At 40.5% G+C, this 24,793-nt stretch overlaps 1 protein-coding gene across 10 annotated transcripts in view; it reads right to left on the bottom strand.

The window, feature by feature from the left end:
• Nucleotides 1-24,793, bottom strand: part of LOC129727122 (dual specificity calcium/calmodulin-dependent 3',5'-cyclic nucleotide phosphodiesterase 1A-like) — a 601,383-nt gene that overhangs the window by 103,126 nt on the left and 473,464 nt on the right. For all 10 annotated transcript variants that reach the window (XM_055684608.1, XM_055684609.1, XM_055684600.1 and 7 more), the window contains 2 exons: nucleotides 20,491-20,875; nucleotides 499-612 (listed from right to left, as the gene is read on the bottom strand). In XM_055684608.1, the coding sequence (XP_055540583.1) occupies nucleotides 499-612; nucleotides 20,491-20,657 (281 nt within the window). In that variant the 5' untranslated portion in view covers nucleotides 20,658-20,875. The remainder of the gene's footprint in view (nucleotides 1-498; nucleotides 613-20,490; nucleotides 20,876-24,793) is intronic.

The raw sequence follows: 24,793 nt of genomic DNA, 5'->3' as shown, positions 1-24,793 counted from the left end.
GAGAGTTTATAAATTTGAAGAATAATTTTTCTTCCTCTTTACAGAAATAAAAGCATTTTGTTTGCCCACACCATTTACTTTCCTTGACTAGAATCTATTCTTCTATCTGCATTTGTTTTATATATATGTTCAGTGAAGCTAAATCAGAAAATTGAGATTTTTATATGGAACTGCCATCTATAGAGAAAAACCTGAGAAAGCAGAAAAACAATACCACAGCTATAGCGAAAGAACGATTTCCATACTCGCCGATCGGAAAATGATATTTTATGCAGCAAGAACTGGAAGTATAACTCCCGCGGGAGCCAGCTGGTCCCCGACTGCGCCGATGATGGAATGAAAAATGAAGATGGTGACTGGTGATAATTTAATTTCGTTTGCGTCGTCAACAGGCGGAGAGCTGCCTCCTTTTGATCGACACGATGCGGAGAAGAGCGATGGTTTTCTCCAGAAGTAGTCCAAGTGGAGTTAAAAAAAGTGGTACAGAGTAGTACTTACTTTGTCTCGTCGATAAAAACCGCTTCAAGTACGCGGGCGGCGTAGTGAAGGTTTTTCTGCAGCAGCTCTGCGGATATTTCCCCGCGCTGCAGTTGCCGCAAAAGACATCGCAGTCTGGAATAAAAGTGGAATAGAAGCAGAAAAAAGGAGGAAATATTATTTACGATCGGATATAATTACGCTGGACGTTCGGTAATTAAAATTCTAATTATTTTCCCGGTGCGGTGATAATTGCTTGGCTTGGGTAAATTACTCCGGTTCTGGCTTTCGTTTTGTTTGATTTTTGTGGCTTTATCAGTTACATAAAAAAAGTGTTATATATGATTATTGGTTGATTTATTCATCATTAAATGTTAAATATCGCAGCACATTACAAAAGAATATCTTCCCATTCATGCTCCTCTGATTCGACTGAAAATGTAGGTTGTTTGTTTCCGTTTTCATGTTGTTAAGCCGACGTTCACGCAGTGAATACACAGATCAAACATATTTTAATGAATTCATCGAACAAATCAACAAAAAAGGCTTACCTACTCTAATGGAAACGACCAGTAGTACAAATATAGCAAACTTGACGAAATTTACCTGATAATCTATGAAATAAACCATGTTTTATAGCGCTCCCATATTCGTTACACTTGAAATACTGTTCTAGTTTTTTTGTGTGCTATCATTGCTACCAAATGCATCCTACTATTCTTTATCCTAGACAACAAAAAAGAATTTCTTGTTACCAAACTCAGAGCTTTAAAGTGAACCTTCAAGGTTCTTCTTTCATTAGAAACCTAAAATAAAATGAGAGGAATCCATTTCACGGATTTGTTAGACTGATTTTGTTAGAGCATATGCTCTTTTATATCGTTTTGAACTGAATATTTATGATCCACGAGATGAATGTTTGTGCCAAGATTCAAATAAAAAAACTCAAATTGAGACGGTTTAGACAGTTTCCATCTTATCCTTTTAAGTCATCCTCTTAAGGTTTTTGACGTTCAATTTATATATATTTTTTCATAATGACTGTATAATGAAGAAAAAGGAACAAGTTTTTATACTTAATATTGTTTGTCTCAAATTATCCACGGCAAGCACTCGTCGATCGCCGCAACAACGTTTGGAGTTGGGCTCGGCTTAGATTAATGGCTGTGGCTCTAGCCGGGCTGAGCCGTCTTTCAAGTGGTAATTTTTCGCATTTTTCTTCTTTTTATTTATTAACGTAGTCTGACAAGAGAGATCTCACTCAGCAATTTCTGCTAGAACAACGTCGTCCGTTAGTCTAGCTTTCTTGCTACTTCGCGTCTTTCGCTTTGTGATTTTTGCATATGGATTAATGAAGTGCAGAGTTTCTTTGAAGGCCATACTAAACGATGGACGAATATTGAAAGCTTGAATCCGATGTTTATTCGTTTGTCAATAAGAGCATCGACACCTTTAATAATTTTGGAGTTTGGTGCTATTCTTGCACAACATAATTTGCCAAAGAGCAAAGATTCCAGGTGTTTTTTGTTTTATTATATAGGTACGGGAAAAACTGGAACTTTGACGTATTTGTGCATAGAACAGTTATTTAATTTTATCACGATCAAGAATATGAATCTTTTTTTTTTTTTTTCTTCACATAACATTTATTTGACACGGCACAAATACAATTTAATGTTTAACGGCGCCAATTATATCTGATGACTTAAAAACTAAAGCAAATTTTTTATCCTCGCTGCCGACTACGAGCTGAAATTAAGTCTAACTTAAAACTAGCATGGGATTTCCAATCAGTGTTTTGTTGTTCAATGGTCGTCTGATAATCGTCGAATGGCATGTATGGATTCGTTCTGCTGAGCCACGATGTCGTGAGTTGGGACAGAGGCTCGTAGTCCTTGGGTCCTGGTTCTGTTGTGCGGGGTCTGGTTGCTGGTTTTGTGCTTAAGGTTCAAACGTGTTCTTGTCGTTTTGTTGGGTGTAGACGGAGGGGAACGGGACTAGACTGGGGCGTGGATGGATTTCAGGAAAACGTATATAAGGGACATGTAGGATAGGTCACGGCTCGCCAAGACATCACGAACAGGAACAGCCGGCTGTCTACCCTCGGCCTGCAGGGAAGCTATTAATTTAGACCTGGCGTTACGGTGTACAGGGCATGACCAAACCACATGCTCTATGTCGTGATAACCTTCACCACAGGCACAGATACCACTTTCCCCGAGCCCAACACGACGGAGGAGCGCGTCAAATCTATAGTGATTGGACATAAGCCGGGACATCACGCAAATGAAATCCCGACCTACATCCAACCCCTTGAACCACGGGTTCGTCGATACTTTGGGGATTATGGAATGTAACCACCTTCCCAATTCCCCTCTGGTCCAAGCATTTTGCCAACTGATGATCGTATTCTGACGTACAAGTGCGAAAAATTCATTAAAGGCAATTGGTCTTTCATAAATATCACCGTTTGTTGCGCCCACCTTAGCCAAAGAGTCCGCTTTCTCATTACCCGGTATCGAGCAGTGAGAAGGGACCCACGCTAAGGTAATCTGAGTAGATTTTTCGGATAAAGCACTCAGATGTTCCCGTATTTTCCCCAGGAAATACGGAGAGTGCTTAACATCTTTCATCGATCGGAGAGCCTCAATGGAACTGAGACTGTCCGTAAAGATGAAATAATGGTCCGTGGGCATTTTTTCGATAATCCCTAGGGTGTACTGAATTGCAGCTAATTCTGCGACGTAAACAGAAGCAGGATTATCGAGCTTATGGGAGACGGTTAAATTGTTATTGAAGATACCGAAGCCAGTGGACCCATCAAGAAGTGATCCGTCAGTGTAGTACATATTGTCGCAGTTGATGTTTCGATATTTATTGGAAAAAATTTTAGGGATCTGCTGCACGCGTAAATGATCCGGGATTCCACGAGTTTCTTCTATCATGGATGTATCGAAAAACACAGTAGAATCAGAAGTATTTGATAAGTCGACACGATTTGGAATATTCGAAGAAGGGTTAATATTTTGGGACATGTGATTGAAATACAATGTCATAAAACGGGTTTGAGAATTAAGTTCGATTAACCTTTCAAAATTTTCAATCACGGGACGGTTCAAGACCTCACATTTGATTAGAATACGAGAAGACAGGCTCCAGAAGCGGTTTTTCAATGGTAGTACTCCAGCTAAAACCTCTTAACTCAGGCGATACGCAAACAACGATATTGTATTCGCTCCAGTTTGATCAAATGTGTGTTTGCTGCGGAGCGGAAGCAGAAACACCCGTATTCAATAACAGACAATATCGTTGTTTGGTAAAGCCTTATAAGGTTTCCTGGATGGGCTCCCCACCATTGTCCGGTTATTGTACGAAGAAAATTCACTCTTTGTTGACATTTTTTCATCAGATACCTCACGTGACAACCCCAGGTGCCTTTAGAGTCGAACCAGACACCAAGATATTTGTGTACCAAAACCTGAGAAATCGTTTTACCCATTAATTGTGTTTGAAGCTGAGCAGGTTCATGCTTCCTAGAAAAAACTACTATCTCAGTCTTCTCCGGAGAGAATTCGATACCTAGCTGTAAAGCCCAAGCAGACAAATTGTCCAAGGTATCTTGCAATGGTCCTTGCAAATCGGCAGCTTTGGCTCCTGTAACTGAGATTACACTGTCGTCTGCAAGTTGTCTTATCGTGCATGAATTTGCCAGACATTCGTCGATGTCATTTACATAAAAGTTGTAAAGAAGGGGGCTTAAACATGAGCCCTGGGGAAGACCCATGTAGCTAATGCGAAAAGTTGCCAAATCGCCATGCGTAAAATGCATGTGCTTTTCGGACAACAAGTTGTGCAAAAAATTGTTCAAAATTGGAGAAAATCCTTGTCGGTGAAGTTTACCCGAAAGAATGTCAATAGAAACGGAATCAAAAGCCCCCTTAATGTCCAAGAACGCAGACGCCATTTGTTCTTTACGAGCATACGCCAGCTGAATATCTGTTAAAAGCAACGCAAGACAATCATTCGTCCCTTTGGCACGGCGGAAGCCAAATTGAGTTTCTGATAGTAGACCATTTGATTCGACCCAGTGGTCTAAACGACGGAGTATCATTTTTTCCATCAATTTCCGGATACAGGATAGCATTGCAATCGGCCTATAAGAGTTGTGATTAGAAGCTGGTTTCCCTGGTTTTTGGATGGCGATCACCTTCACTTGCCTCCAATCCTGCGGTACAATGTTTTGCTCCAGGAACTTATTGAACAAGTTCAACAAGCGCCTCTTGGCATTGCCGGGTAGATTCTTCAACAAGTTGAATTTGATTCTATCTAATCCAGGCGCGTTATTGTTACAGGACAGGAGGGCAACTGAAAGTTCTGCCATCGTAAAAGGTGATTCTATCGCGTCGTGGCCCGGAGACGCATCGCGAACAATATTTTGCTCAGGAACAGAGTCCGGACATACTTTCCTGGCAAAATCAAATATCCACCTACTTGAAGACTCCTCGCTTTCGTTGACCGTTACGCGATTCCGCATTCTTCGGGCTGTGTTCCAAAGAGTGCTCATCGATGTCTCCCTCGACGTCTCGTTCACGAACCGACGCCAATATCCACGTTTCTTTGCTTTAGCCAAGCTTCTAAGCTTGGTATCAAGCTCCGAATACCGTAAATAGTCGCCAGGTATACCTCCCGTCTGGTAGGCCTTAAACGCGTCGGATCTTTGCGTGTAGACATCGGAGCACTCTTGGTCCCACCACGGAGTGGGAGGCCGTTCTTTGATCGTTACGCCGGGATATTTCTTCGTTTGGGCTTGCAACGCGGCGTCGAGAATCAAGCCCGCGAGGAGGTTGTATTCTTCAAGTGGTGAATGATGTTGAATCGACTCGACCGCTTTTGAAATCTTTTCCTCGTATAACTTCCAATCGACATTTCGTGTGAGGTCATACGGAATGTCAATTGGTCGCATGCGAGTTGACCCGTTAGTAATTGAAATAAGAATAGGCAGATGGTCGCTACCGTGAGGATCGAGGATTACCTTCCATGTGCAATCCAACCGTAGCGACGTCGAACATAAGGATAGATCCAAAGCGCTTGGGCGCGCTGGAGGTTTCGGGATACGTGTCATTTCACCGTTGTTTAAAATAGTCATGTCGAAGTCATCGCAAAGGTTATAGATTAAAGAGGAGCGGTTATCATTGTATGGGGAACCCCAAGCCACGCCATGAGAGTTGAAGTCTCCCAAAATCAAACGTGGCGAGGGAAGAAGTTCTATTAAATCAAAGAGCAGCCGTTGCCCAACCTGTGCTCTGGGGGGAATATATATTGAGGCAATACAAAGCTCTTTACCTTGTATTGTCATTTGACATGCGACAACTTCGATGCCTGGAATCGAGGGGAGGTTAATACGATAGAAAGAATAGCACTTTTTAATCCCTAAAAGTACTCCTCCATATGGGGTGTCTCGATCAAGGCGAATAATATTAAAATCATGGAAGTTGAGATCAATATTTGAAGTAAGCCAAGTTTCACAAAGGGAAAATGCATCGCATTTGTTTTTATTTATCAAAACTTTAAACGAATCAATTTTTGGTAAAATACTTCTACAATTCCACTGTAAGACAGAGATAGAATCCTTCATATACGCAGTTGAATTAGGCATCGAAGGATACAATCGCTGCAAGGAGAGGCCATTGGGCAGTCAACTGCTTCAAAAATGATCTAACTGTTGGGAGGAATGCTGTAAGAAAAATTTTAATTGGATCGGGTACATTGAAAGTTTCAAAAATCCAGTCCACAATGTCAGAAAATTTCACTAATCCAGAGTTTGTTTCATCAACTGGGAGTGTAAAAGGAGCAACTGGGGTTTTAGATGTTCCTGGCAGTGCTGGGAACTCCTTCTGGGACTTTAAATTTGCCAGCCCAGGAGGAGTTTGCTTCGGTTTTTCCGCAGCACTGTTTGGTTTGTTTGTAACTTTCATTTCACTTTGAGAAATCTTAGGACCTTTTCTGGGAAGTTTAGGAGAGGAAATATTTTTCCTCTTTCTAGACTCCCCAGGATTGGCGTAAGATGCTCCCGCTGGTGAATCGTCAGAATCGGTTTCATCAGAGGACAACAGATCGAAGGGGTTCGAAGTAACGGGAGAAGTGGTAACGGTCTTCTTCAGCATGTCAGCGTAGGAACGCTTTGAACGCTCTTTGAGAGACCGTTTTATTTTATCCCTGCGCTGCATGTACACCGCACATGTCGAGAGCTCATGCAGATTTTCTCCGCAGTGAATACACTTTTCAGCGTTAACACTGCAAGAATCTTCCGCATGAGACTCCCCACACTTGCCACAACGTGCCTTATTGCAGCAGTAGGCGGCTGTATGGCCTAACTGCTTGCAATTCAGGCAGTTCATGACGCGGGGCACGTAGAGCCTCACAGGGAGACGAACCCGGTGGATCGAGACGTGGCTTGGTAGTGCAGACCCGGCGAACGTAACTCGAAACGAGTCTGACGGAGTGTATACTGTTTTGCCACCGATGATCGATGCTGACCGCAATTGCTTGCAGTCGAGCACCTTTACTTCGGGACACGTTTTGTTCTTAAAGCACCCTTTGGCACTTTGCAGTATACACTCGACGGACAGACTCGAATCGGTTATGACACCGTCGATCTCCACGTCTCGTGCGGGTATGTAAACGCGATACTCGCGTGTGAAGAGCTCAGAGCAAGCTATATCGTTGGCCTCTTTCAGGTTACCGACCACGACACGGAGCTTGTTAGGCCGGACCTTGGAAATTTCGGTCACGCCCTTGTACTCCTTCGTCAGGTCTTTAGAAATCTGCAAGAGGTTCAACTTTTTCGATTTCGGTCCTGCCTTTGGCCGAAAATAAACAGTATAGCTGCCCTGGGCTCCGTCTGGGTAAAGCCTGGGGCGAGGGGGGACTGAAGAATGAACAGGGGAGGGGGTAACAGAAGGGTCAGGGTCAGAGGGGTTCGGGGATGGTGGCGCGGGAGGCGAGGGATCTACATCCATCGCGCTATGTTTAGCGCACTAGCGCTGACAAGAACACGTACCTTTTTATTTCTCCCTTCCAGTAAGGTTGGTTGTCCGATCGTTCGAAGTAGCAGCCGTTACAGCCAGCAGCACCAATACAGCAGCACCAAACAGCCACCAGCAGCGAGCCAGGTGTGAGATCACTCCACACAGCGATACGACTCGCTGACACTGATGGCTTCTTCTTTTTCCTCGTTTGTGTCTCGTCCACTGCTGTAGCACAATCCAGCCAGCAGCCAAATCGGCTTACGCACCAGCTGGCAGTCACGATGCGAAACAGTTGCACAAAGGAACGACCTTGAACCCGGATTTATTTCACTCGACCAGGCAAACAATGCCAACACTTGTTCACACGTCTTTTGTTTTATACTCTATCGGACCGATCACCAAACACGTCCAGTACTGATGCGTGTTCGGCACAGAATGGATATGAATCTTGATAAGCAGTATTTAATATAATTTTCGTACGACGAACCTCATATTATTCCAAGTCATTAAGCTGAGCAAATGAAGGAACCCAAATTTTTACCACGAACTAACAAAGACACTACAAAATAGTTTGTTAGAATATAACCTGGAATCTGAATGAAATTTCGCACACAAAAATTTGTTTTTATATTTTAAAAATAGTTTTGTATATCATAATTTTTATTATTTGAGTAAATTCATTTTAAAAGCATAAGTGAAAACCGGGTTGTTTTAAAGTTTTTGCATTTAATAGGGCACATTTCTGATTCTTGGATAATTTTGTCAATCCTAGAAATTTCAAGTTATAAAGTAGGTAATGTATGTGATTTCTTTAAGGATGCTAATAATGAACACGGGCTGAGGATGCGATTTAGACGTAGAACAAATTTTCGTCGTCCAGACGGGACTCGAACCCGCAATCTCCGATAGTCCGTCGAACGGACTACCGAAAAAACCCTTAAGTTTTGAATTTTATAAAGATTGGATATGTGGTCCAAAAGTTATAGGAAGAAACGTGTTCTGTATACCGTTTAATCTCATTCATGTTTCTCAGCGATGGCTGGATCGGTTTTCAGAAAATCAGTGTTATATGAAAGGCTTTCCAAATCAACGTCAGGGAGTGTGGGGTTGGTTTGAATCAGTGACCAGACCTACTAAAACCCCTCCAGTCTCCAGCCCACAATACTCCCCGGGACAACCGATATGTATTGCTTCGGGGAGCGGCTTTTATGCTTTTTGCAACCTCCTGGTTCTACAAGTCTCATATCTAATTAGCTAACTAACCTGGAGACTGGCAGTTAGCTAACACTGGCGGGTTGGTGGTCAACCTGTCGCCTGCTTGGCAATTCTAGGACTATTTGAAAGGCAGCTGCACAAACCGCCCTGCAGATGTTCGAGTGGTCACACATCCTCTGAACTAGGTTGTCCGGAGTAGTTTCTGGCCCTCTCATTACCATCATGTCGCTCCGCGCACGCGCAAAACGAGGACATACGAAGAAGACATGCTCAGCAGTCTTTTTCGCATCCAGGCACTCGGGGCACATGGGGGACTCCGCATGCCCGAACCTGAAGTAACCATGACCAGACAAAATCTGTGTCAGGTGGAAATTAACTTCTCCATGGCGTCTCTCGACCCACCCGGATACCACCGGAATAAGTCGGCGCGTCCATCTACCTTTCGTGGAGTTGGACCATTCCTTCTGCCATCTGATCATCGATAGTAATCTTCTGGTAACTCGTATGCCCCTTGTGTCACGTTGGTCGAAGCATTCTACGTCCTCCCTAATGGCTATGCTGATAGGCATCATGCCGGACAGGACGCAGATTGCATCGTATGACACTGTACGGAACGCACTCGCAATCCTCAGGCACATGAGCCTGTAGGTACTTTCCAGTTTACCACGATAACTTTTAGTACCTAGCGCTTTGGACCACACTGGGCCTCCATACCTAAGTATGGACAAAACCACGCTGGCAAGAAGTTTAAGCTTGCTGCCATTCACTGCTGAGCTATTCGACATCATTCAAGATAGTGCTGCAATAGCCGTTGAAGCCCTCTTGCAAGCATAGTTGTCGTTACTCTTATATGTGAGCTTATCGTCAACCATAACCCCCAAAGAGCTTCAAAGATCGCTTCCAGGTGATGGTGCAGTCTCCAACTGTGACCACCGCCTGTTGCTCTGATTTGCGGTTATTCACAACCGTGACCTTCGTCTTATGGTGCGTTAACTCCAGTTTCCTGGAGTGCATCCAGTCTTAGACCTTGCGTATACAGTGCACGGCCGTCAACTCGATCTCCTCGATCGACTCGCCGTAGACCTCTAGCGTTATGTCGTCTGCAAAGCCGACGATCACAACTCCTACAGGAAACTTGAGTTTCAACACCCCGTCATACATGACATTCCACAACACCGGTCCCAGGATAGAACCTTGCGGAACTCCTGCGGTAATTGGGATGCACTTCGTGTTGTAAACAAGTACTCGGTTCTGGAAGTAGTTTTCCAGAATCTTGTACAGCGACACGGGTACATGGATGCTCCTGAGCGCAAGCGCTATGGAGTCCCAACTGGCGGTATTGAACGCATTCTTCACGTCAAGTGTGACGATTGCGCAATAGAAGTTGGCTACTACAAATTTGTTATTCAGAGTGAAAAAAAAAATTCAGCAAATATTATCAAGTTGTATTTTTTCTGGAAATTGAAGTGTTCGTGTAAATCTATTTTAATGAATAATAAGTTCGTATGAGAAAGGCTGTGTCTGACCGCTAGGTGGAATATTTTGGGTTTTCCCTCTAAAAATGAGTTAATGCTTTATGAGTTTCATTACTTAAGATTTTGAGAGACAGCATATATTTTTTCCTTGTAGGAGCCTATGACCACTGCTACCATTAGTTAGATATATTGTGGTATACTCCGCGTTACTTTATATGCACTGTCAGATCGTTCCTTCACTATGGGTATCAGTGATAGTCGCCTTCAGACTTTGCATTTCACCCCAAGAAGGTATGGCTTCTTTGATGAAGTTCCTTACCTTCGTTAGTTCAGCAGACCATATCTCGTTAGGCGTAAAGACACCTTTTTCAAGAATACGCAGTCTTCGCTGAATCAATGCGCTGCATTGGCATAGTAAGTGTGCCGAGGTTTCTACTTCAGAATTACAGAAACGACATATGTCATCTGTCAGTTTACCTATTTTTTTAAGGTGATACCTACTCGGACAGTGTCCAGTCAGTAGGCCAGTTAACGTACTCAGATCCGCTTTATTCAGACAGCATATTATTTTGACACCAATTTTGTCCAAATCGGCTACGTAATCTCTGGGATAATAGAATACCCGATCAGTCAAAAATATCGGGATTATAACAAATCTTGATATTTTGTTTCGAACTTCTTGTATCAACTTGTGTTCTAAACTTGGTCTCGTTAATAGTTAAAATATCAAAATTCCTATCAAAATTGTTTGCTGATTTTAACAAATTATAGCAAGTTTTGTAAAGTTTTTGGCAAAAAAAGATCAGAATTAGTTAGAATGTACAATATTTTTATAATTGAATAACAGTTTTTTTTTATAAATATGCTTTCAAAACACACACTTTTAAACATTCAAGCATATTCCAGGCTTTGTTATTTTTATCAACTTCAGAAATATTTGTGTTACCCGTTTGTTGTGATCGTTTAATCGGGTATCGTTATTTTCACATTTTAATATATAGAAGTTATGAGGTTGGTCAACGGCAGAGCAACCCCAGAGATCCCATTGTGGTCATTAACCTCTGTCCAGCAACTCCTATCCCAACCTCCACGAGGTTCCGACCGAGATACGATCCCCATGTTAGAGGCGGCGTACAACAGCGTCTGATCCGGAGCGGGTGGCTGAATTACGAAACGCGGTGCCTCGCCCGCTATATCTAAGACGGCAGCCCCGTCGCGAGACTAAGTATCGCAGCCCTAGTAAAGCAGCATACTGAATATTAAATACTACGAACAATACAGATATAAATACGTAACGGAATAATCGGCATGGACCTAGACGAACGAAAAAGGACAGCGATTATTGGAAACTCGGTACTTGGAATGTACGGACTCTACTCGAACAAGCACGTGCAGGTATCCTGGCTAGAGAGCTGCAGAAGGTGAATGTGGAGGTTGCTGCCATACAGGAGGTGAGGTGGCCGGAAACGGAAGAATGCGAATTCCGGCCAGTAGATCCTATTATATATTCTCATTTAAGTACCACATCTACTACAGTGGCGGTGTGAAAGCAGGAAGGGGAGTCGGTTTCGTGCTCATAGGGAAACAGATGAAGCGTGTCATTAGATGAAGGCCGATCAGTGACCGTATATGTGTGTTGAGAATTAAGCACAATATTTTCATCTACAGCCTGATAAATTGTATACAAAAAAACCTAACAAAAGCTACGTCATTTATGGATGTTTCTTTAGTGTGCTGTTGAATGGTGAAGAAAACAGCATATTCGAAAGGAGCAGAATGATGATTGAGGATGATGGCAGAGTGGTGGACCCGGGAACTGCAAGGCAGCTGGTAAGGACGACATTCCAGCTGAACTACAGCGAACAGCTGTATCGTGCCTTACACCGGATCATGCTAAGTGGTGGTCCAATGAAGAAATGCTTTCGGACTGGTTGGAGGGTCTCAGATGTCTGAAAGGCCACCGTCTGGACTGTAGTAATTATCGGGGCATACCCCTTCTCAACACCGTTTACAAAATTCTCTCCCGTATTCTGTTCCATAGACTGAGGCCGTTGTCGGAGGCCTTTGTTGACGATTACCAATGTGGTTGTTGAGGGAGACGCTCCTAAATTTCGAGAATTCAACCTGCAGACGCACCGTCTTTTCATTGACTTTAGGGGAGCGTACGAGTAAATTAATCTCTCAGATGGTCTCGAGGTACGATGCTCGCCTAACAAGCCAGTCGTGGTAGGTTCGAGTCTCGGCTCGGGAGAGACTGTTAGTGTCAGTAGGATCATAGCGCTAGCCCCGCAATTGTCCTGTACACTAAAAAGTCGGCTGCGAAGTCTGTGTATAAATAAACAGAAGGTCGAGATCCGAGTCGGAATGTAGCACCAAGGCTACGCTTTGCTTACACTATAGTAAAGGGAAATGAGTTATGGCGAATTATGCTCGAACATGGTTTCCCAACAAAACTAATTAGGCTGATACGTGCCACCCTTGAAGACTCTACATCATGCGTCAGACTAGCCGGTGAGATATCGGACCTTTCGTGACGTTGCCATACGGAGGGCCAGCGTGCAAAGAAGCAGCACCACCATTACAAATTCTCACATGTTTCTAGGTTTTGCGGACGACATCGACATTATTGGTATTAACCGTAGCGCAGTGGAAGAGGCCTTCGAACCTCTCAGGAGGGAAGCTGCTCATAATTAACTCTGCCAAAACGAAATACATGGTGGCTGGTAGAGAACGTGGTAGACCGACGGATGTTGGTGCTGAGGTGGTGTTAGATGGGGAAACTTTTGAAGTAGTCGACGAATTTATTTACCTGGGTACATTAGTGCCATGTGACAAGGAGGTTAGCAATGAGATAAAAAGGCGAATAGCAGCTGCAAACAGGGCCTTTAACGGATTGCGTAACCAGCTGGAGTCTCGTAGTCTACAAACCCGTACTAAACTTGCACTCTACAAAACACTAATTCTTTCCGTGGCCCTCCATGGCCATGAAGTCATCGGCGAGCTCTTGTTGTTTTTGAGCGTAGGGTTTGCGTTCAATCCTTGGCGGCAAACTAGAAAATGGTGTTTGGCGCAGACGCACGAACCATGAAGTGTACCAGGTGTACAAATCGGCGGATATAGTTAAGCGGATAAACCAGGGCAGGTTGCAGTGGGCTGGGCATGTTGCTGGAATGCCGAAAGAACGACCAGTGAAGACTATATTTAGCAGAAATCCCGACGGAGGCCGTTGACTCCGAGGCAGGCCCCGCACTCGTTGGATGTATGCTGTCGACGAGGATGCCCGCGTTTTTTATTTGTTTGTCATTCTTTTTGGGCACGCAGAAAATATTCAGTTTGTCGAACTTAGTCGAGTGTTCATTTGGGTGGCAACAGAAATCAACTTTTCAAATTTCGCCTATAAGTAGTGCTCAAAAGTTCGTCTTCTCAATATTTTAGCTCAATCGGACCTTGGGAACAAGTAATCGATAAAAAGGTAGTAGTAGTGGTAAACAGGGTGAGACCGCCCAGCGGGATGAGACCGTCCACCGTAGTTTTACTACCAAGTTATATAATAATTGAAAATTTTCTTTAACATGTTTGTTACAGTATAACAAAGATAACTAGAAGAAGATACCTAACTTCCATATTTTTCATACATTTTGAACACGACCGATTTTCGACGGTTAGTGCTGCCAACTTATGACTTAAATTCTCATAAAATTGTCACTATGAGCAAAACCGATTTATCGTGCATGGTCCGTCATCGAACGTTGAGCTGTTCAGGATTGTATATGAAAAGGGTGTAGCAGTTTGGTCAACTCGACGCTTAAGATAACATGCAGATTAATGATATTGTCATTTTTTGCACTAAATGCTAAAGCCATATTTTTTGCCCTTCAAAGTACAACAAAAAAGTGTGAAATTGAGTATCGGAGTGGGGGCTTATATTGAGGGGTTATATTTATTTTCAAATCCCATTCTACCAAAACTTAAAGTTTGATATGTCGCAAGCCAGGTTTCAGAACCATTGTGCTCATGGTCAGGTTCACCGAGGCACCCGATTGTTGCTTTATTAACCTCGGCAAGAACGTGCTCATAGCGGTTATCAAGAAGTTCTGAAGGCACTGAAAAAAATTGTTTCACCTTACAGCAGCCATGTATTGGCCTTGTCGTCAGTTGATTTTGACGTTGAGTATACATCATATTAACAGTGTAAAAATTAGTTCGACATCTGCTCACGCGCAGCGACAATCATGTCCGATGAGTTCTGCAAGAGTCAGGTATCTTGTTTTAGTCATCTTTGAGTACAATTACATAACATTTTGCACTACTATTTTTTATAGTGCACGAACGGTCACAGAATTAATCAAAAACAACCTTTCAGCTGGCAACCAGTCAATGCGCTGTTGTTTTGCGGCAACGGGACTTAAGGTTTTTCTGTCTAAAAATTTATAGTTTCATTCGTGAATATACGTTTAATCGCTTGCCTGAATCTGTCTTCTTTCGGAAATATCGAAGGCCGTGAGTAATCTTGTAATTTTGACTACTTTTTCGGTGGAATATGAAATTGTTCCACTGGGGGAAAGTCGCCCACCATACATGGGGTTAAACCGCCATGTATACAATTGTCTGTTGTTTTACTTCAACACCCAAATGCCTCGACACTACAAAGTGAATATTTACAGGATCAGTGAAACAATTTTAAACCACATAAGACATCTGTTCTAATCGACCATTTTCGATTTGGTTGAAGCTTTTCTAGTAATATTTTTTTAACGCGACTAATTTTTGAAAAAAGTGAACTTGTGTAAAAATGGTATTAGTGAACAAAAATAATTATAGAGCTAGGATGGTTTGTTTGATCGGTATGACGTCTCCGGCAGAGTTGAAAATAGTAGTCTTTTACTTCCGAAAAAAAATACACTGTAAAAAAAATTCAAAGAAAAGATATAAAAATAAGATTAAAATTTTTTTTATAATTTATTTAAAAAAAAATCATGTTTTTGCCTGCAAAATCTACAAAAGGTAAGCTAAAATTTGATGACAGTTGGGTCATGGAGTAATAGGAATATTAATAGCTCAAATTTTGTAAAGATTTTTTTTTGGGCGGTTTGTTTGATGTATAGAGTCGTTGGTAATTTTGTTCTTCAAAAAAAAAAAAAAAAAAACAAAATAAAAAAATGAATAAAAAATTAATAATTATTATTATTACTCTATATCTAATAAGTCTTCAAAAAATCATTCAGACAGGTTTAATGAGTTTTTATTTTTAGCTCAAAGACAGGTTTATTATAAATTGAATATCTTGAAAAACCCCAATTCTGAAAAATATATTCATTGTGAAAACCACAAAAAATTACCTTAACATTGATTTGAACTTGGATAATCAAAAAATAAAAACCTATATTAATCCACCTAGCGCTCAGACCCAGCCTTTCTCATAAATTTTTTATTGGTAAAAATAGATTTACATGAACGTTTCAATCCATTAAATGTATATTCACTCTTTAGGTTCTAAAATATTGATGTTGTAATCTTTACATATAAAAATGCAGTCTAGTCTGTCTGTCTGTCTGATCCATATAGGCCCGAAAACTACCGGATCGATCGACATGAAAATTTGAATGTAGGGGTTTTTGGTGCCGTTAAAGGTTCCTATGATAGTTTGAGACCCCTCCCTCTTCTGGAAGGGAGGGGTCCCATACAAATGAAACATAAATTTCTGCACAACTCAAGAACAAACCAAGCAAATGAAACCGAATTTGGCATGTGGATGTTTTAAGGGGTAACTAATATGTCCATAATAGTTGGATGAAACACAAATTTGTGCACATCTCGAGAACTAATCAACCAAATGGAACAAAATTTGGCAGGTAAATGTTTTTAGTGGTAACAAATATGTACATAATGGTTTGAAACCCGACTCCTTCTTATATAAGGGAGGGATCCCATGAAAATGAAACACAAATTTCGCACAGCTCAAGAACCAATCAAGAAAATACAACCAAATTTGGTATGTGAATGTTTTTAGAGGTAACAAATATGTCCATAATGGTTTGACGCCCCTCCCTCTTCTGGAAGTACATGTTGCTTCACAAATTTCTGCACATCTCGCGAACTAATCAACTAAATGGAACCATATTGGCAGGTGAATGTTTTTAGTGGTAACAAATATGTTCCATAATCGACCTCAGACAACATTTTGGATTGAAAGATGGCAACTTCCGGTTTCTGGAAAACAGCCGAAAATTGCCGACTTCCACCCAATATAATAATATCCGGATCTAGAATCATACACAGGAGCTAACATCGACCACAGATAGCATTTTAAATACTAAGATGGCGACTTCCGGTTTCTGAAAACAGCAGAAAATGACCAAATACCACCCAATATGAGTTTTTGTTTAACCAGTATGCCGTTCAAAATCCAGAAATTGTCTCCAAATGCCATTATGAAATCCAAAATGGCGACTTCCGGTGTCGGAAAAACAGCGGCAAATGACCAAATACCACCCAATATGGGTATTTCCGGAACCGTAATGATGCACTGGAGCCACAAGTCGACTTCAGACAACATTTTGAATTGTAAGATGGCAACTTCCGGTTTCTAGAAAACAGCCTGAAATGGACGATTCCCATTAAATATTAGTATTTCTGGAACCAGAGAGATGCACAGAAGCTAAAAATTGATCACAGACACAATCTTGAATTTTAAGATGGTGACTTCCGGTGTCTGGCAAACAGCCGGAAATGACCAAATACCATTCAATATGAATATTTTCGGAACCAGAATTACGCCCAGATGACAGAAATTGATTTCACAGGCAATTTTAAAGTCCAAAATGACGACTTTCGGCTTCTGAAAAACAGTCCAAAGTGACCAAATATCACCCAATATGAGTTTTTCTTTAACCAGTATCCTAAATACCATTTTGAAATCCAAGATGGCGACTACCGGTTTGTGAAAAACAGCCTAGAATAAACAAATACTATCCAATATGAGTATCTCTGGAACCAGAATGATGCAAGGAGCTAACAATTGACCTCAGGCATCATTTTGAATTGATAAATGGCAACTTATAGGCAACAGTCGGAAATGACCGAATAATACTCAATATGGATATTTCCGTAATCGAGATGATGCATAGAAATCAAACATTGACCCTGGACACCATTTTGAATTTAAAGACGACCACTTTTTGTTTCTGGAAGACAGCCAAAATCACCTCCCAATATGGGTATTTCCGGTGCCAGATTGATGCCAGAGAGTCTGCTGATAATGACAGAATACCACCCAATATGAATATATTCAGAATTAAGGCGATGTACAGAAGCCAATGTGGTCCCCGTGGTTCTGTGGTTAGCGATGTCGGTCGGCTAGCTCTCCCACACGGTTGTGATATCGGGTTCGATTCCCGATCAGGTCGAGGATCTTTTCGAGCTGGAAATTTTCTCGACTCAGCACTGGGGCACGGTGTATCGTTGTACCTATCCTACACATGCAAAATGTGCCAAAAACAATATCGATAACGAATTCTCTCAACTAATCTAGTTGATCGAGACCGCATTAGCCCCCCAGGCTTGCGTGCGATATTGTTGTTACAGAAGCCAAAAGACGAGGATGTTGTCATTTCGATAAAACCAATCATTTCAAACGATTTGTTATTTGACTTTGATCATACCCTATGGCCGATTCGTCGTGCATTTGCAGACTTCAAACAAACCGCAAGGAATCAATGAACTTGGAACGTTCAAATAGTACGACACCACATTTAAATGATGTTGGGGCCACATATATCGATCAAAGCAGGTATAGTTTTAAATAGTCTTTGAATTTCTCTTCTTTCCATAACTTTTGAGCCACATATCAAATTGTTATGAAGTTTGTTATTTGTAAGTTTGAGAGATGACTCGTTCGTATGACACTAGTTATGTTCAAATAAGTCATGTAATCTTTGAGATAATAGACTTTCGTTGTTTTATTCACAATTGATTACATAACGGTTGCTTAAGTTCGATTATAATCAAATGAAATGGGAACGTGTAGGGCAGCCAAACTTTGAAACCACGTATTCAATCATAATTCATCAGTTAACCCTTAACTAGCCCGCTCATCTGATAATAATAATCAAATCGGTTGTGTAGTTTCTGAGATAATGAACTTTCGTGATTTTCACAAGTCGGCACGTTACAAATGAAGTTACAGTTCGATTACAGTAAAATTCAATGGGGTCTTCTGAGGCAGCTAGACCATTCATTTGACACTAATTAGTAGTCTTCGGAATATGTTCCTTTGCATAGCTAGATTTCACATTTTTAAACATAACAGGCAAAGTAATAGTCCGATTGCAAAACAAATCAATTGGGTCTTATGGGGCAATTAGACCTTCCATTTGATACTGATCAGCCATCTCTGAGAAACATGAGTGAGATTAAACAGTCTTCAGAACACGTTTCTTTTCATAACTTTTGAACCACAATTTCAATCTTTATGGAATTCAAAACTTAAAGATTTTCTAGGTAGCCCGTTTTTTTGAGACCAATTTTGTTCAAATCGGTTGTGTAGTTTCTGAGATATTGATGTTTCATGATTTTCACATTTTTAAACATCACCTCTAAACTATAAATCCGATTACAATAAAATTCAATAGGGTCTTATGGGGCAACAAGACCTTTCATTTTCAATTAATTTCATGAAAATCGGTCCAGCCATCTCTGAGAAAAGTGAGTGAGAATAAAAATCTGCACATACACACACACACATACACACACACATACACACACACATACACACACACATAAACACACACACACACATACAGAAAATGCTCAGCTCGTCGAGCTGAGCCGAGTGATATATGCCATTCGGCCCTTTGGAGCACTTTTATACTTTCGGTTTTGCAAGTGATTGCTATACCTTTCTAGGAGAAAGGCAAAAAAGTTGAAACTTAAAAAAAAAAAAAATTTCTAGGTTTTCGAATTCATGAAATACAATTACATAAATCTCCCCACTGTAGGTGATGCTTATCTTCTCGGGTTATTGGAATTTTCAAACTGGGTGTTGCAATACTCAGCTAAGCAATTCCAAACGTATGGTGGGTAGTGTAAACCTATTTTGATTTATTGTATTATTAAGTGTTTATTTTATAATTTTCTAAAATTTAATTTGAAATAACTTTAAAACGGATGCAATCACGTAGTTAATTATTAGGGTTTTCGATTTTTTAAAACTCATGGAATACAAATATTTAAAAATAATGTTGAACTTGTATTTTTTGTGGAACTGAATCTCCTCTAACAAATTAACTCCTTTTTTTGTAAATTAAAATTTAGTGTTAATGAGGAAGTTCTTTAATAATTTTTTTTCATGAATTTTTTGTAAGCTTTTATTAGTTTCCTACAATAAGTTTTCAGACAGTTTTTATGTACAACCAATGGTTTCTAAGCAACAATGCTTTTAACAAAACCTATGTCAAAATGCATTATGTAGAATGACACCCTTTTAGTAAATTAGTCTTGAGTCTGGAAAATTCCTCCACCCGCGGAAAATATTCAGCATACTAAGTTAAATACGTGTGAAAAGTTCCATTCAAATAAAAAATGATCGAATTGATTTTGGCGATTTTTCAGATCATTTGGGATGGAAACGCTCTGTTCCTGAACAGTAGGAATACGTAGTCAGTTCCACCATAACTTTCGTAGACGTACCTATATCTCATATTTCTATTTCGTATATTCATAACGGCTTTGTCAGCATTTCTTTTCTCATCAGGTTTGATTATAACACTTTTGAAACAATAATCCATTCATAGAAAATGTATTTTCTTCGACTTACTGTGTGAAATGGAGCTGCTTCGATTGAGAGAAGCGAAACAGTTCCACTGCTGCGATATTTTATAGGCGAAAGTGAAGACAATGAAACAATTACCGAAGTGTCTTGATGATAGTTTTGTGAAATTCACTGAAGTGTGATGAAATACTATGCAGTCCGTGGTGATATAGTGGTAAACAAATATATCAATATTCTATAAAGTATAATAGAGTGTGGTGCACTCTAATGTATCTGATTGAAAATGACTGAGGGTAACGAAAGTGGATCATTGTTGAAAATAGGCTTTTAGTAATGTAAAAAAGTAAATAACTTCCAAGCTATAGAGTTTTTTTTTTTAAATTCTTCAGAGTACTGAAATCCAGAACCGGAGTTGAACGACTTAAAATACATTTTGATTTCGGTTTTCCATTGGCTTTTTCATCTACCGCTGCATTGATATAGTTTATAATTTTTTTTTTCATCCAAAGAAACACAAAACACCTACCTTAGCGCGGCTTTATCACATGCATCTGGAGTATCGACCGCCGGCAAATTGTCGGTGGCCAAGTCAACATTGTCCATGTCATCCCCGGTGGCAGGATCGGCGCGGCTCACGACGGCGACGGCACTAGACGGTGACGTTCCGGATCCGGATCCGGCCGTCGGTTGCATACTCGCGAGCTCCCGGCTTAGCTGACTGTTGACGTACGCGAGTTCACTTGCCGAGAGTGGTTGCTGTTGCGGCTCGTCCCCCTCCTCCAGTAGCTGGCGCTGCTGCTGCTGCTGGCTCTGATAGTCTGTATCAATGTCAAGTGGTTCCTGCTGCTGAAGCAGGGTGTGCGTGTTCTTTCTGCTGTTGGTACGCCGTACAATCGTCAGACCGCCTTGCTCTGTAAGGAAGGGAGAAACGGAGTCAGAAACATTAGTTAGTAAAATATTCAAGAAAAAAAAAACTTCTGAGCGACATAAATACTTAAGGAATGAGAAATTTTATGTTACTATTCAGGCAATTTCAAATCAAGTTTACTGAGTTAAAATAATATCCAACTTAATATTACCATTTTAATTTTAAGTTAATTTTTACATCCAAATCCTGACAATTCAGCTACCGGCAGACCTGTTTGGACTATCCGAATAAGACTTAATCGCCTTAGTCGCTTAACTGACCCTCAGTTAACAACACTTTAATAAGTTGATTTATTAAAGTTCATTTAAAGCCTTTTCCGTTCTTTGTGTTTTTCAACTACGTATAAAAACCATGAGGGCTTATATCATAAATAATAACTGAAGCTATGTATAAGTGATAGCGGACAATTCATTAAAACTTGAGTAATGGATATGGGACCCGTATGTTTTGTTCGTTGCGGTTAAATGGAAACGTTTAATTATGTCTGTTCGCCAAATCCTCCTCATTTAACATAGCATTAATCTAACTTATCTGCCTGAAACGCTTCGAGTTGGCCACGGTATTGACTTTTGAACATTCTCAATACAAAATCATTCAGAATATAATAGAAAGAGGAACATATAAGTCTATTTACAATTTTTTTTATTATCTCGAATTCATGATGTAAAGAAATTGTAACGACAAAATTATAAAACATTATTTTAGTGAAAGAAAAAAGATCAATATTTCTTCATGCTAATTTGACATTCTTCTTTTCGTTCGCATGATACAGATAAGTTTTCTCTTTAGATTAGAAAAGCGTTTGAACATTTGTTGATTTCTCTCGAATGACCTTTGAAATCAAGTAATCTTGAAAGTTCTATCGGAAGATTTTATAGCTTTGTTCTTGCCTCGTATTTTATGTGTTTTTCCATGTCCAACTTGAGTCAAACAATCAATGCAAGTTTTAGCAAAACGAGCATCCTTTTTTCTGAGTATTCCTAGTAACTTTTATTCGCAGCGTACATTGAGCCACCACAGTCCACGTGCTTGGTTTCTTCTCTCGTTATTTGACAATCGTGAACCGGAATCTTGTGAAACTCTTCGTCTTCTTCGAAGCTGAAAACATCACGGTAGCAGCCACCGTCATAATCAGGGACCAAGCACTCTACTATGTTTTTCTTCTAGAGGTTTTGGTTTGGCTGCAAAATGTGAATGAAAACATTTATATCTTGCATACAAAACATAATATGGTTGAGACTGGAGATTTAAGTTGTTGGAACTTTGCGGTACTATGCGGAGAATGATATTTTTAAAGTAATATAATTTGCAAAATTCTCAAAAATTCTCAGGATTGAAATATTAGTTTTTCAATTCTTTGAAAAATTATTTACTTGCACGACACTGGCGCCGAAAAAAATAAACCATTTTTCTTGGCAGCGACGCAATAAACTCTAGGCATAACATATGTGAACTATAACTTCTCGTTTCAGCACCAAATGGCTGAAACTAGCAGGGGATAAAACTTTATCGCCAATTAATTAGTGAAGTTCCCTCCGGCAGCAGTGGCCTATCGCGGAACCACAGTTAGCTTCGATTATTGCAAGTGGTTAGTTTAGTTACCCCGGGAAGTAACTTGCATTGCTTCCGCGACATAATTGACCGTTAACCTTCGGCTGATGAGCCCCCTGTGTCGTTGTTTGCCTATCGCTTGGCTTGCACACATTCCTGAGCCGGAAACTGTTTCCACTGGGGGAGACGTAGTGTGAGGGGTGTTCAAACGGATTTTGCCAAGGATAATTGTTAATTAACTAAATGGTTTATATAGTTCTCAAAATTGCTTGTCGGAGAGTCCCCAGTCCTGGAGCCGCTGCTGTCGTTAGCGCTTGACACCCAGCGGTATCGGAAAGGATAAACAACGTAAGAGGATGTCGCGTCATAAAGTACGTAGCTAAAACCGTCTGTTAAAATAAGGATGCTACCATAATAACTGGAATAATGGTCATGGCGACTCCACAGGATGCTGCTGTTGGTCCGGACAGCTTCGGTACTACTTTTGCCTTTTGCTAGGGTTATTGTGGAGCTTATAAGGACATTGATGTGTCATGAATATTATTGTGTTTTGCATCAATTACTTTAACTGGTATGACCGGCAATATGCACTGTTGTAACAAAGCCATTATACATTATCCAGAAGAGTGTACACCGCTAATGATTCGCGCCAATGAATATGTAGAGATTTCTTAGTAAAATAATATAAATAAAACATAAAAAAATTATACAGCGACAGATTCCTGGGCACTTGAATGTTCCGATCCGGTCCGCAGCAAATCAAATTTCATGCCCTCAATATAATTACAATATTTTCCAGCGCAGAATTCAACCAATCGTTGGTTGGGGGTTTACCATGCTTATTACCTTCATTGAAAGCATATTTACTCCTGCGTTCCATAAGCATCAAGCATCCTTGGCAGGCAGAACCAATTGTTAGAAGCGCTCTCACTGAACTGACGTTCCGCGAGCATATTTTTACAAGAATGTAGCGCTGTGCCTGGCACGGCGAAATGATTTGCACCCAGTTCCGCTGTACCACTTTTAGCACAATATCATAAAATTACATGTTTATAGTAGCATGCTCCGCGCACCTGGCCAACCAAAGTTCACTTATCTGGTTATGGAAATGTGCTTCTCTTTAACGGGAAGCTGGCTGGATTGTGCAGCAGTGCAAATTATTTTTTAGTGCTTGAAGTACCAGCTTTTTCTATGCGGTAGACTCCAGTAAAAACAAACGAGGTAGACAAGCACACCAGAGTTTTCCCACTGTACCTGCTTGAACCAGCAACACCGTGTGCTCTTGTTGACACGATACTTTATGGTACGCGTAGTGGTTGCAAAGAAAAATAAAACTGCTACTACAAGCTGAGTGGCTTGAATGTTACTAGCTATGAGGAAAGCTCATTCGCGGTTGAAAAAATACAGGAAAGTTAGTGACGCAGTGCAACGGCTCTGTTTACTACAGCTTATGTAACTCTGTGAAAATAACAATAAAATTGTGAAAGGCTCGGATGGTGATGACTTTCTTTTCCAAAGAATTGGTTAGTTTGGCTGTTTATTTGATCGGCCACCAGCACATTTAGAGGTTGTCGGTCATAAAAGAATTGGATTCTAGCACTAATGGTACATTTCAATCATATTTCAAGTTAAAATCCTTCTGCCTAACGAGATTAGCTTCAATAATTTTGCACTCATTTGATTATTGTTCGATCGCTTTCAGTTCAGTTCGTTACACGAGATAAAAAATAACTGTGGATTTATTTTTTGTAATGTCCAGTTAAATCATCAGTATTACATAATTGGTTTTGCTGGAAGTTATTTATATTAGGTTTTACACAGTTCTTCAAGATTACCATAGTTTACTCTAAATTTGATTCACTTTAAGTAAATTCAATAATTTTTTGGTATTTTGAAACTTGTTCGATCAAATTTGATTGAGTTTTGGTATTGTTAGAAAAATCTAAGAAAATATATAAAACTGCTACGGGTGCACAAAGCTGTTGATAAGGTAACATAATATAGTATTGTTAACATTATCTAGTATTGTAAATCTAAAAACAATAACAATATCGCACGCTTAGCCTTGGGGCTAATAGCGGTCTCGATCAACTAGATTAGTTGAGAGAACTCGTTATCGATATTGTTTTTTGGCACATTTTGCATGTGTAGGATAAGTACAACGATACACCGTGCCCCAGTGCTGAGTCGAGAAAATTTCCAGCTCGAAAAGATCCTCGACTCGATCGGGAATCGAACCCGATATCACAACCGTGTGGGAGAGCTAGCCGACCGACATCGCTAACCACAGAACCACGGGGACTAGTATCTAGTACCTCCTAATTAATACATTTTTTATATCACAAATTTC

This window comes from Wyeomyia smithii, chromosome 3, assembly GCF_029784165.1.
Source record: "Wyeomyia smithii strain HCP4-BCI-WySm-NY-G18 chromosome 3, ASM2978416v1, whole genome shotgun sequence".
Taxonomy (NCBI): Eukaryota; Metazoa; Arthropoda; class Insecta; order Diptera; family Culicidae; genus Wyeomyia; species Wyeomyia smithii.
This window is presented reverse-complemented; position numbering and strand designations above follow the sequence as displayed.